Raw genomic sequence first — 13,185 nt, 5'->3', positions numbered from 1 at the left:
ATAAATCAGATATTAAATCAGTATAAATCAGATATTAAATATAAATCAGATATTAAATCTGTATAAATCAGATATTAAATTAATATAAATCAGATATTAAATCAGATATTAAATCAATATAAATCAAATAGTAAACAAATCAGATATTAAATCAATATAAATCAAATAGTAAACAAATCAGATATTAAATCAATATAAATCAGATATTATATCAATATAAATCAGATACTGCGGTGGACTGGTGATCTGTCCAGGGTGTACCCCGCTTTTCTCCAGCCCCCCGCGACCCTGTACGGTTGACGATGGATGGATGGATATCAATCAGATATTAAATCAATATAAATCAGATATTAAATCAGTATAAATCAGATATTAAATCAATATAAATCAGATATTAAATCAATATAAATCAGATATTAAATCTAAATCAGATATTAAATCAATATAAATCAGATATTAAATCAGATATTAAATCAATATAAATCAGATATTAAATCAGTATAAATAAAATATTAAATCAATATAAAGATATTAAATCTAAATCAGATAATAAATCAATATAAATCAGATATTAAATCAGTATAAATCAGATCTTAAATCAGTATAAATCAGATATTAAATCAGTATAAATCAGATATTAAATCAGTATAAATCAGATATTAAATCAATATGAAGATATTAAATATAAATCAGATATTAAATCAATATAAATCAGATACTGTGGTGGACTGGTGATCTGTCCAGGGTGTACCCCGCCTTTCTCCAGCCCCCCGCGACCCTGTACGGTTGACGATGGATGGATGGATATAAATCAGATATTAAATCAATATAAATCAGATATTAAATCGATATTAAATCAGATATTAAATCAGTATAAATCAGATATTAAATCAGATATTAAATCAATATAAATCAAATAGTAAACAAATCAGATATTAAATCAATATAAATCAGATATTAAATCAGTATAAATAAAATATTAAATCAATATGAAGATATTAAATATAAATCAGATATTAAATCAATATAAATCAGATACTGCGATGGACTGGTGATCTGTCCAGGGTGTACCCCGCCTTTCTCCAGCCCCCCGCGACCCTGTATGCAGGATAAAAGGTTGACAATGGATGGATGGATATAAATCAGATGTTAAATAAATATAAATCAGATATTAAATCAGTATAAATCAAATATTAAATCTGTATAAATCAAATATTAAATCAACATAAATACGATATTAAATCAGTGTAAATATAATATTTAACAGCGCACTCTGCTGGTGTCCTGCTGCCACTGTATGTTTAACTTTCATTTAAAGCAGCAGCGCCTCAAACATCTAACAAGCTGCGGTGGACGAAGTATTCACATCCATTACTGCAGCAAAAGTACTAATACTACACTGTAAATGTACTTTTACAAGTAAAAGTCCTGCATTGAAAATGCTAATCAGGAAAATGTACTTAAAGTATTAAAAGTAAAGTACTCAATGCAGAAAAACGTCCCTGTTGTACTATTATATACAGTATGTATGTATATAGACTGAGCTGAAACTCTACACTGTGATCAGCATGATGGTACCGACTGTGAGAATCTAACCCAGAACTCTACCTGTGTCCCCGCCAGAACGTGGACTTCCAGCCTCCGTGTCCTCTGGAGGTTTTTGAGCTGCTGGTTGTCCCGGAGCAGCTGTACCCTCTGATCTGTGTCGGCCTGAGCAAAGGAGCTAAAGCCAACCAGCCCGTCAGCTTCCAGACCCTCGACCCCAATTCTTCCTGCCCCGCCCCCCCTGAGACAGGTACACCCCCCCCCCCGGACTCAAGGATACCTTCCCCCCAGACTCGGGTACAAGTCCTTCCTATTTAACTTCCACTCTCCTTGCAGAAAACCCTCAGAGCTGTGTGATCCACATCACTCAGCTGGAGAGAGACACCGTCCTGGTCTGTCTGGACCGTAAGTTCATGAAACCATTTTAATGACAGACGTTTTATTTTGAAGGCTGACGTCACCTGAGCTGGTTGTACCTTCTACTTCCTGCAGGTTGTATAAAGATCGTAAACCTTCAGGGGAAGCTGAAGTCCGCCAAGAAGCTGTCAGCTGAGCTCACCTTCAATTTCCAGATCGAGTCGATTGGTAAACCCTCAGCTTTGAACCACCTTCAGACGGTCACCTGATCTAACTTCACCTTCAAAAATAACTACATTTGATACTACGGGGAAAACTGACTCTGAGGGAGAGATAAATCTAACGAGGCTAATTAATAACCCAAACAGCTGATGATTTTGTTCGATTGATTATTGGCAGCCCTGCCGTCACATGCATTAGGTTCATCTCAGACCACCTTAAAACCACCTGAACCCCCCTCCAGGTGTGCTGACCCTCTCCTCCTCTTCTTCAGTGTGTTTACAGGACAGTGTTTTGGCCTTCTGGAGACACGGCATGCAGGGGCGGAGCTTCAGATCTAATGAGGTAATGATCATCATCATAATCAGAGGCCAGGAACCCGCCCACTTCACTGCTGTGTCATAACCTCTTCCTCCTCCTTTTTTCTGCAGATCACTCAAGAGATCAGCGACAACAGCAGGATGTTCCGCCTGCTGGGCTCCGACAGGTGAGACACCTGTCCGTCAGCTCACTCACCTGTCTGTCAGCTCACCTTTCCATCCACCTGTCCGTCAGCTCACTCACCTGTCTGTCAGCTCACCTTTCCATCCACCTGTCCATCAGCCAGCTCACCTGTCTGTCAGCTCACCTGTCTGTCAGCTCACCTGTCCATCAGCTTGCTCACCTGTCTGTCAGCTCACCTGTCTCTTCACCTGTCAGCTTGCTCACCTGTCTGTTCACCTGTCAGCTTGCTCACCTGTCCATCAGCTCACCTGTCTATTCACCTGTCTGTCTGCAGGGTGGTAGTTCTGGAGAGCAGGGCGACAGATAACCCAACTGAACACAGTAACCTTTACATACTTGCCGGACACGAAAACAGCTACTGAGACCAGGACCGGCTGTGGACCAAACCAGGACCAAACCAGTTAAAACAATTAGAACCAGGACAAAAACACTTCAAACCAGGTCCGAACCAGGACCAGACGTGGCACAAACCAGGACTAACCAGGACCAAATCAGTTAAAACAATTAGAACCAGGACAAAAACTGTTCAAACCAGGTCCGAACCAGGACCAGACGTGGAACAAACCAGGACCAAACCAGTTAAAACAATTAGAACCAGGACAAAAACACTTCAAACCAGGTCCAAACCAGGACCAGACGTGGCACAAACCAGGACTAACCAGGACCAGACGTAGACCAAACCAGGACCAAACCAGTTAAAACAATTAGAACCAGGACAAAAACACTTCAAACAAGGTCCAAACCAGGACCAGACGTGGCACAAACCAGGACTAACCAGGACCAGACGTAGACCAAACCAGGACCAAACCAGTTAAAACAATTAGAACCAGGACAAAAACTGTTCAAACCAGGTCCGAACCAGGACCAGACGTGGAACAAACCAGGACCAACCAGGACCAGACGTGGAACAAACCAGGACCAAACCAGTTAAAACAATTAGAACCAGGACAAAAACTCTTCAAACCAGGTCCGAACCAGGACCAGACGTGGCACAAACCAGGACTAACCAGGACCAGACGTGGAACAAACCAGGACCAAACCAGTTAAAACAATTAGAACCAGGACCAGACGTGGAACTAATTAGGACTAAAATTGGACCAAACCAGTATCAGACCAGATCAAATGAAGTTCTACACCAGAACTGTTCCAGTTACCAGTCACTATTAAACTACCAACTACCATCATGCATTGAAGCTCACCTGTATAGTATCTAACCCAAGAGAAAACAAGCTTAGAGCCAATCATCCTATACTGGACCCACAGCATTATTATATTATTGTGTCTAAAGTACTAAAGTACTGATGTACTTGAGATTCAGTCTGAAACGCCACCTTCAAGTACAATGGAAAAAATCACTGTCTGTGCAGCAGAGACTAACTCAAGGTTCATTTTACGCTCGCTGCCTTCACAGTCTGAGCTGAGCAGAACTCACCTGCTGGGTTCAGAGTGCTGTCTGAGGCACATTCGGAAAGATCAGGGGCCAAAGGCCCAGTCTCAAAGGTCCGAAGCCAGAGGCCCGGTCTGTAAGGTCAGAGGCCCGGTCTGAAAGGTCCGAGGTTTTACTGATCGGAGGTCACATGTTCTACACACCTGTATTTATTCTATGATGCCAGTTAAAGGTACAGAGAACGTAGAGCAGCAGCTTGTTTCTACAGTAACGTGTCTGCATTTGAATTTTAAAGCTGCTTTTAGTACAGTTTACATTTATTCTTTTTTATGCTGATGTGCAAATACTGTAAAATAAAAACTGACTTTGTACACTCTGACCCAGCGTCGCTCTGAATCACTTAGAATCTGAATCACTGTAAATAATAATTAGACGATATATATATATATATATCCTGAACGTCTCGGGCTCTTCAGGTTTACTTAATAAAATAAAAATATTCTATGGCAGGACATTTAGATTTAAGAAATGAGGCAGTACCGGGACATGAACCAAGACACAGGTCTAAGCACTAACACATAACTGGGACATGAACTAAGACACAGGACTAAGACCTAAGACAGGACATGAACTAAGACACAGGACTAAGCACTAAGACAGAACCGGAACATGAACTAAGACACAGGACTAAGCACTAAGACAGAACATGAACTAAGACACAGGACTAAGACACAGAACTAAGACCTAAGACAGAACCAGGACATGAACTAAGACACAGTACCAAGACCTAAGACAGAACCGGGACATGAACTAAGACACAGGACCAAGACCTAAGACAGAACCGGGACATGAACTAAGACAGAAAATGAACTGAGACACAGGACTAAGCACTAAGTCAGAACATGAGCTAAGACACAGGACTAAGCACTAAGTCAGAACCGGGACATGAACTAAGATACAGGACTAAGACCTAAGACAGAACCGGGAAATAAACTAAGACAAAGGACTAAGCACTAAGACAGAACCAGGACATGAACTAAGACACAGGACTAAGCACTAAGACAGAACCGGGACATGAACTAAGACACAGGACTAAGCACTAAGACACAGGACTAAGCACTAAGACCTAAGACCTAAGACAGAACCGGGACATGAACTAAGACACAGGACTAAGCACTAAGACACAGGACCAAGACCTAAGACAGAACCGGGACATGAACTAAGACACAGGACTAAGCACTAAGACAGAACCGGGACATGAACTAAGACACAGAACCGGGACATGAACTAAGATACAGGACTAAGCGCTAAGACACAGGACTAAGACCTAAGACAGGACATGAACTAACACACAGGACTAAGACAGATCCGGGACATGAACTAAGATACAGGACCAAGCCCTAAGACAGAACCGGGACATGAACTAAGACACAGGACCAAGACCTAAGACAGAACCGGGACATGAACTAAGACACAGAACTGGGACATGAACTAAGATACAGGACTAAGCACTAAGACACAGGACTAAGACAGATCTGGGACATGAACTAAGATACAGGACTAAGAACTTAGACGGAACCGGGACATGAACTAAGACACAGGACTAAGCACTAAGACAGAACATGAACTAAGACACAGGACTAAGACCTAGGACAGAACAGGGACATGAACTAAGACACAGGACTAAGCACTAAGTCAGACCATGAGCAAAGACACAGGACTAAGCACTAAGACAGATCCGGGACATGAACTAAGACCTAAGACTAAACACTAAGACAGAACTGGAACATGAACTAAGACACAGGACTAAGACCTAAGACAGAACCGGGACATGAACTAAGACACAGGACTAAGCACTAAGACAGAACAGGGACATGAGCTAAGACACAGGACTAAGACAGAACCGGGACATGAACTAAAACACAGGACTAAGCACTAAGACAGAACAGGGACATGAGCTAAGACACAGGACTAAGACAGAACAGGGACATGAACTAAGACACAGGACTAAGCACTAAGTCAGAACCGGGACATGAACTAAGATACAGGACTAAGACCTAAGACAGAACCGGGAAATAAACTAAGACACTTGACTAAGCACTAAGACAGAACCGGGACATGAACTAAGACACAGGACTAAGCACTAAGACAGAACGTGAACTAAGACAAAGGACTAAGCACTAAGACAGAACCAGGACATGAACTAAGACACAGGACTAAGCACTAAGACAGAACCGGGACATGAACTAAGACACAGGACTAAGCACTAAGACAGAACCGGGACATGAACTAAGACACAGGACTAAGCACTAAGACACAGGACTTAGACCTAAGACAGAACCAGGACATGAACTAAGACACAGGACTAAGCACTAAGACCTAAGACCGAACCGGGACATGAACTAAGACAGGACTAAGCACTAAGACACAGGACTTAGACCTAAGACAGAACCAGGACATGAACTAAGACACAGGACTAAGCACTAAGACCTAAGACCGAACCAGGGAATTAACTAAGACACAGGACTATGACAGAACCGGGACATGAGTTAACTGAGATTCTTTAACCGGATAAAAGAAATTCATTTAAAATCTAAATTCGGGTCTATCCAGACTTTTGTGGACTCAGTGTGGATCCACAAAGAAACTTTGGTCTGATTTAACTCGTCGGTCACTCAAACATTTCTCTAACAGATGTAACATGTTGCTATGACAACAATAAAGATTCGTCTCTAAATAATGTTCTTAACTTTTTGTTTTACTGGGAACATTTTTCATTCAGAAGCAGAACTTCTTTGGATCTCAACTCTCTTATCAGTGGACTTTCAGTCCCTTCTCAGGTATTTTCCCTAATAAACAATAACAGAAATATAGACGGGTACTAAAGTGTAATCAGTGATCAGTGACTTTATCTTCAAGTCTTTCGTTTTGTAATGAATTTATTTCTCTACATGTCTTCATCACTTTTTCTGCAGTTGTTTGCTCCCTGATGAAAACGTTTGTTTCTAAATTTTATCTGGTGTGTATTTGTATAATGTCTCTGACTAAAACATTGCAGTGACGTCATTCAGCGGGCCGCTCAACAGGTTATAGAGTGAAATCGAGTTTGTAACTCCCTTCTGCTACGTAGCAGACAACATACATTAATATAGATGTTTATTTAATTCACAGGATGAATCATTAGGCATCATAATACAATATGAGCTCACTAATTATGCATTTAAACCTCGGCGAGATGTCACGCGCACGAGAAAATACAGATAACATAGGTGTACTGGAAATAAATCCCAATATAAGTCAATATATATAAACAGAAGTATCACTTACAAATAAATTAAAAAAAATTCTGAAGGCAGCAGGATCCGGATTTGGTTTCTAAAGACAGTAAATAGGCACATTTATTATTAGTTCTTTTTTCTAATTAGATTAATAAGTTAACAAGCTCATTCAGGGGAGGGGGGACCCTGTGGGACCCACGACCGGGACCCGGGCCCGTCTGCGGGCGTCGGGACCGGATACGGACGGTTTACCTGCTGGCGCGTGCGCAGTCCAGCGCCGCTCTGTGTGTGTGTGTGTCTGTGTGTGTTGAATCCAGTGCGCATGTGCGAGAGTTTCTCAGCTCCAGGTTTGCCGTCTCGACACGAGCCGGGTTTGTTGTTGTTGTTGTTGTTGTTGTTGTGATTGGCGGACGGTCTCAGCAGCTGTACACTCACCTGGCGGACAGGTGCGACCGGAACCAGGTGAGATAAACACTTGCTAGATGACTGTTCGGACCCGGTCCAGACAAACTGTGCTAACCAGGCTAACGTAGAGAGGAATCTGCATGCTAACCGTGCTAACTTTGCCGTGCCAAGTAAACCCAGTCCACTTCTGGTCCCTGCTGTATCTGAAGCGGGTCCGCTGTGGTCCTGTTGGTCAAGCTGGTAGTTCTGTCTAACCCGAGTCGGTCTGAAAAGGATCAGCGGCCTGTGCTCGTTTGTTTGGACAGGGTCCCGGGTTGACCTAGTTTCCCTCCCGGGGCTAAGCAGACTGCCGGCGGGTCCAGCGGCACCGCGGTCCGGTGCCGGACCTGAACCGGTTTACACCGAAGACACTTTATGCCACATTTACCTGTTTAATGAATCTGTAGAGGTTCTAGGAAAGTCCGGGTCCTTCAGGTTCGAGCAGACAGCAGTGATACGGATCAGTGTGGATTCAGGAAAACCTCCAGGTGATCCGGACAGGTTTTATAATTAAACTTCAGTTACATCAAAATAAAACAAAGTAAATAAAGAGTTTGTCTTCAGGAAGTCTGACTGATCAAATTAAAAGACTTCCACCCACCAGAGCCGTCAATCAAACCAGACATCAGTTAAATCATCAGTAATTCAGAGTCAGCTGATCCAAACCAGCAGCAGCTGATCATCAGTCCATTATTACTTATTACTAAGTTATACCTGAGTAAAAGTACACCAATAGTAAAAAGTACCTCTACGCTGATCCAGGACCAGCAGGCAGCAGCATCCCGGATCTGGAAGCAAAGGCTGAACAGGATCAGATATTTATTGTAATAATAATGTGACGGTTTGTCTAAGTTCATGATGTTTTTCAGTTCATTAGACATCTCAGCAGAAACACCTGCTGTCCGTTCGTTACTATAAAACATAATCATACACTACAGGCTCTTCAGGATGCCTCCATGTTTGTAGTTCTTCTGCAAATCTACGTAGTTCAGGTCCAGTGAAAATTAGATACAATACGGCCCACATAAAGCCTCTGTGTGTATCAACGGGCTGTTCAAGGTGTCACTGTAGAAACGGGTTCCTCTGCTGCAGAATAGGCTGAAGCCGTTAAGAAAATTTACTTTTACTCATTTAGCTGAGGCTTTTTTTATTAAAGCGACTTACAGTTGGTGAAAATGCCAGAGGTCACCTGAACACCAAAGGCATGCGTCCAGTCCACTGTACCATCACCACATTAACTCGTTGTTGATCCCTGAAAACTGTTTATCTCTGAATTTACTTGGTTTCTCAGTTTGTGTGAGCTGAGCGTTGTCTTTGTGTCTCTGGTTATTCTGCAGCAGAGGAAGGAGATGAAAGTTTTACTTTTGTCCCGTTTCAGGTGTTTCACTGGACCTGGACGTCTTAGATTTATAGAAGAACTAAAAAAAATGGAGTTCTGAAACACTGGCAGTGTGTGTGTGCAGGAACAGTGATCAGACCTCAGGACAGGTGAACAGGTGTGTTTCTGTGTGTGTGTTACAGGAATAAGAAATACTCTGCAGGTCAAAGGTCGGCTCCTCCCCCAACAGTGATGGCTCTGATCTCTTTGGAAGACCTCGACGGATTGGACGACGAGCAGCTGGACGATGACATCACAGACAACCCCGAACCAATGGATGGAGATGACCGACTGCTGACACACTGGCAGGCGGTCGCCAGTACCCACCAGGTGTCGGTTCCTCCAGGTGAGGGGAGGGGTTGGGGGGGCCAGTACCCGGGCCAGCTGTTAAGCATCGAGTGTTTCTTCATCAGCTGCTCCTCAGACCTCTTCTTCTACATCTTTGATGACGTCGTTGTCAGGTGATGTCATTAGGATCAATGAACCTGAAAGTGTCTAAGGTGACATCAGCACACCTGTCTGTCTGTTGCAGAGATGACCGGACCCATACAGGAAATGACACGCAACAGCCAGCAGAGGGAGCCCCTCCCCTTCGTCCCCGTGTCCTGCCATGAGAAGGTAAAGACCGCCACAGACCAGACCAGCAGTCAGCAGCAGGGTTTGATCCAGGTGTCATGAAGCTGGCTCACCTGTGCTGCATGTTGACAAAGGGTCACCAGTCCTACTGACCAATCAGATCAATGGATCAAAACCTCCATCCTCTTCATCGGTCTGATCAGAAATCTTCTTTTCAAGAAAACTAACCAAATTCATTTTAGTTAATTTAGTTTATCTGGACCTGGAAAGAGCTTTGATACCGTTAACCATCAAGTCCTGCTCCAGTCAAAACTAAATTCATCTTCTCTGAACCAGCTGTCCGCCGCCGGATTTAAATAAATAATGAACGTGTGTCTGCAGATGGGCGAGGTTCTGTACGAGGAGCGGGTCTACCCGGCAGGGAACTGGGCCTGCGTGACCCGACGAGAAGACCTGTACGAGCAGAGCATCTCCATGGGCTTCATGAAGCTGATGCGCTTCATCTGCAAAGAGAATTCTGCAGGTCAGACTCCGCCGTCACACTCTGTTAGCCCCTCCCACCCACAGCACACCTCAGGTAGCCCCCCCCACCCACAGCACACCTCAGGTAGCTCCTCCCACTGACATATTGATCGTGTATAGGCAGGTACCTGGGGATGACAGTGCCAGTGATAAGTAACATCCACATGATGGAGGACGGTGTGACGTTTCAGAAAGACGTGGAGACAGCGTTCTTCCTGCCCGCCGACTACCAGGCCAACCCCCCCCAACCCTTTGACAGTGACATCACCATCGTCCACAGAGAGCCAATCAGAGTCATCTCCAGGTGAGAACACCCTCCGCTTCATTAACATGGCGCTTCAGTCAGAGCTGAGTTTAACCTGCAGGAATCCCCACTGTCCCTGAACGCAGCGCGACTTCCAGTATCAGTCAGGTGTTATTGATCAGCTGATCTTTAGAACAGATGCCGTCAGGTGTTGCTGATGAGAGATAAAACCATCTGTTGCTGTAGTTACCAGAATGTTTAACGAGCGTCTCTGCAGTCTGTCTGCTGTGACCTCATTGCGAAGGCGCACAGGTGTCAGACTGGCGTGTGAGATGATGCTCTGCTCTCTGATTGGCTGTCAGGGTGTTCTTCGGGACGACCACGGAGGAGACGGTCGGCCGTCAGATCGGCCTGCTGTGGGAGATCCTCGGGGTCACAGACGAAGTCAGCAGCCGCGACTACATGGTTGCCGTGTACGAGAACCCCAGCGTGCCCCGCCGCAGGAATGAGATCTGGTTCATCAGACGCAACCTGTAGACGCCTTCCCATCATCCTCTGCTCCAGCGCCACCTCCTCCTCCTCCTGTGATTGGTTGCTTTGTTGTTTGCATAGTGACACTAAGCCCCGCCCCTCCTCACTGACTGTCCTCCCATTGGTTCACACTGCCCGTGTCATAGCAACAGCAAATACATCACTATTTTGTCAAGCTTCCGTCTTGATTGGCTGTAATCCGACCAATCGGACGTTCTCAGCAGACCAGGTTTTCCCGCACTTTCCAATGCAGGTCATGAGTTCACGGTCCGATCGATAACACTGTAAACGTAATCCCCTGATACCTTCTCCAAACCTGCGCAAGTACATCCAGCTGCAGCCCGCACACCTGACGCAAGTCACCTGACGCAAGTCGAACTTCCAAATCTGGTTTGTCCCAGAAGCCACCGCGCACAAAACGTGATGACGTTAATCTCGGCTCACGTACAGGATAGATCCTGATGCAGACCGTTTTATTCTTTAGAGGCCAGCAACAGAACTTTAATATACTTCTGAGAAGTTTTGAGACGAGAAATCTACTGTGTAGATTTCGAATATCGGCAGTTTTACAAAAATTGGCGGCGAAAGTTCAGAAGCTCCGCAAGTGCCGACGGGTGTTATACAGCTGCAGTAACGCCAGCGGAGGCTGCGCAGCAACAGGTGGTGATGGTTAGGGTGAGGAAAACACTCGGGGGGGCTGTCAGGAATAGTTAGCCAGCTAGCTCCGGTTATCTCCCCCAGGTCCAGTCGCACAGACCACTGCAGCAAAGACGAGTCCAGCAACCGCTGGACGATGCTGTTAATGTTCGAACCGCTATTCTGTCATTAACGTCTCAGAAATGTTGTAAAGTTTTAACCTAAATCGAGACACAACTGGCTCGTGATGTAACGCTACACAATATTCTTGGTCTTTGAAACTTACAGTGGTATTAATTGAAACATTGCTCTATTATTATTTGGCTATTATAAATAAAAATGTGCAGGAATTATAGTATAAACATACTATATTAATATATAACTATCGTATAGTAAATATTAACACATAACGTACACCGATTACTACGTTGACACATTTTTTTAACAGCTCTTTTTTAATTTAACGGCTCTGCGTGGGCCGAGCGGTCGAGGTAAACGCCATCACATTTTGTGCGCGATGGCTTCTGGGACAAACCATATATGGAAGTTGAACTTCAGTCACGTCTGTCTGCGGCTGCAGCTGGACTCTTCTCGACCTGCGAGTCAGACAGGAAACTAACTGTAAATAAAGATGGCCGCCGCATCTCCATTTCCTCCCACTGTACAAAATAAAGCCAAAATATCCTGTCGCCGCCATCTTGTGCTGGTGACGTCATCTGGTGCCAGAGCCCGCTCTGTAGTGGGGGGGGGACTATTTTTAATATCTGAAAACTGAGTAAAAACAAGACGCAGCTTTTAAAAGGTGACCTCATCATTAAGAGACAAACTATCCGAACCACACAGGGAGGGAACGTTAAATCAGGAGGAACGTCCTCTTTCACAGCACCGTCCTCCCGCCAGGTAGCAGAACATGACCAGGAACAGCTGCACAGCGTGACACAGTCTGCCCAACAGGAAGTGACTTGTAAAGGTTTCAGAGTAAAACAATGAAGCCGCAGTCCGACAGGAAGTGACTTGTAAACGTTTCAGAGTAAAACAACGAAGCCGCAGTCCGACAGGAAGTGACTTGTAAACGTTTCAGAGTAAAACAACGAAGCCGCAGTCCGACAGGAAGTGACTTGTAAAGGTTTCAGAGTAAAAGGATGGTGGTGGATTAAATATTTAAATTGTTTAAGAGTCTGTGGGTTTTGTTGTGAACTGGCGGTTACGTGGTTTCCCTCCTGTCTTTGTGATTTGATGTGAAATCAGTTTAAAATCAATCAGCTCTGTGATTTTTGGTGCCTGTTTGAATTTTAATATTCTTACTGTTTTTTTTTTATGGTTTCCTTCTGTTCCAACATTTGTGTATAAAATATTAAAATAAAATCTGAAATCAAAGTGACGACCGTCTGTGTGACATCAGCTTTGAACATTTTGGGTTTTAACCCTGAGCGGCGAAACCCAGGGTAAAACAAACCTTCGCCGTGAGGCGTTTGGTTGCTGACCGACGCCGTGTTCAGGTACGCTCCGTTCATTCGCTGATCAACATCAGAAACACTGTTGGTCATCGATGAGCCGTCCAGCT

General features: G+C 44.2%; 2 protein-coding genes across 5 annotated transcripts in view; both read left to right on the top strand.

The window, feature by feature from the left end:
• The window catches only part of LOC119899874 (mitogen-activated protein kinase kinase kinase kinase 3-like), a 51,315-nt gene extending 46,924 nt beyond the window's left edge, over nucleotides 1-4,391 (top strand). For all 4 annotated transcript variants that reach the window (XM_038714687.1, XM_038714689.1, XM_038714688.1 and 1 more), the window contains 6 exons: nucleotides 1,624-1,795; nucleotides 1,882-1,950; nucleotides 2,038-2,130; nucleotides 2,396-2,466; nucleotides 2,553-2,608; nucleotides 2,900-4,391. In XM_038714687.1, coding sequence (XP_038570615.1) covers nucleotides 1,624-1,795; nucleotides 1,882-1,950; nucleotides 2,038-2,130; nucleotides 2,396-2,466; nucleotides 2,553-2,608; nucleotides 2,900-2,987 — 549 coding nt within the window. In that variant the 3' untranslated portion in view covers nucleotides 2,988-4,391. The remainder of the gene's footprint in view (nucleotides 1-1,623; nucleotides 1,796-1,881; nucleotides 1,951-2,037; nucleotides 2,131-2,395; nucleotides 2,467-2,552; nucleotides 2,609-2,899) is intronic.
• Nucleotides 4,392-7,592: 3,201 nt separating this feature from the next.
• soul4 (heme-binding protein soul4) lies at nucleotides 7,593-13,002 on the top strand. The gene is made up of 6 exons (XM_038714725.1): nucleotides 7,593-7,752; nucleotides 9,256-9,458; nucleotides 9,645-9,730; nucleotides 10,070-10,211; nucleotides 10,331-10,514; nucleotides 10,817-13,002. Exons 2-6 carry the CDS (start codon nucleotides 9,305-9,307, stop codon nucleotides 10,989-10,991), a joined length of 741 nt encoding a protein of 246 aa, XP_038570653.1. The 5' UTR covers nucleotides 7,593-7,752; nucleotides 9,256-9,304; the 3' UTR covers nucleotides 10,992-13,002.
• Nucleotides 13,003-13,185: the final 183 nt, after the last annotated feature.

This window comes from Micropterus salmoides, unplaced genomic scaffold (assembly GCF_014851395.1).
Source record: "Micropterus salmoides isolate LMB-PRFRI ecotype aquatic unplaced genomic scaffold, ASM1485139v1 Ms_hic_scaffold_12, whole genome shotgun sequence".
Lineage (NCBI taxonomy): Eukaryota > Metazoa > Chordata > Actinopteri > Centrarchiformes > Centrarchidae > Micropterus > Micropterus salmoides.
The sequence above is the reverse complement of the archived record's forward strand: the minus strand, read 5'-3'. Positions and strand labels throughout refer to the sequence as shown.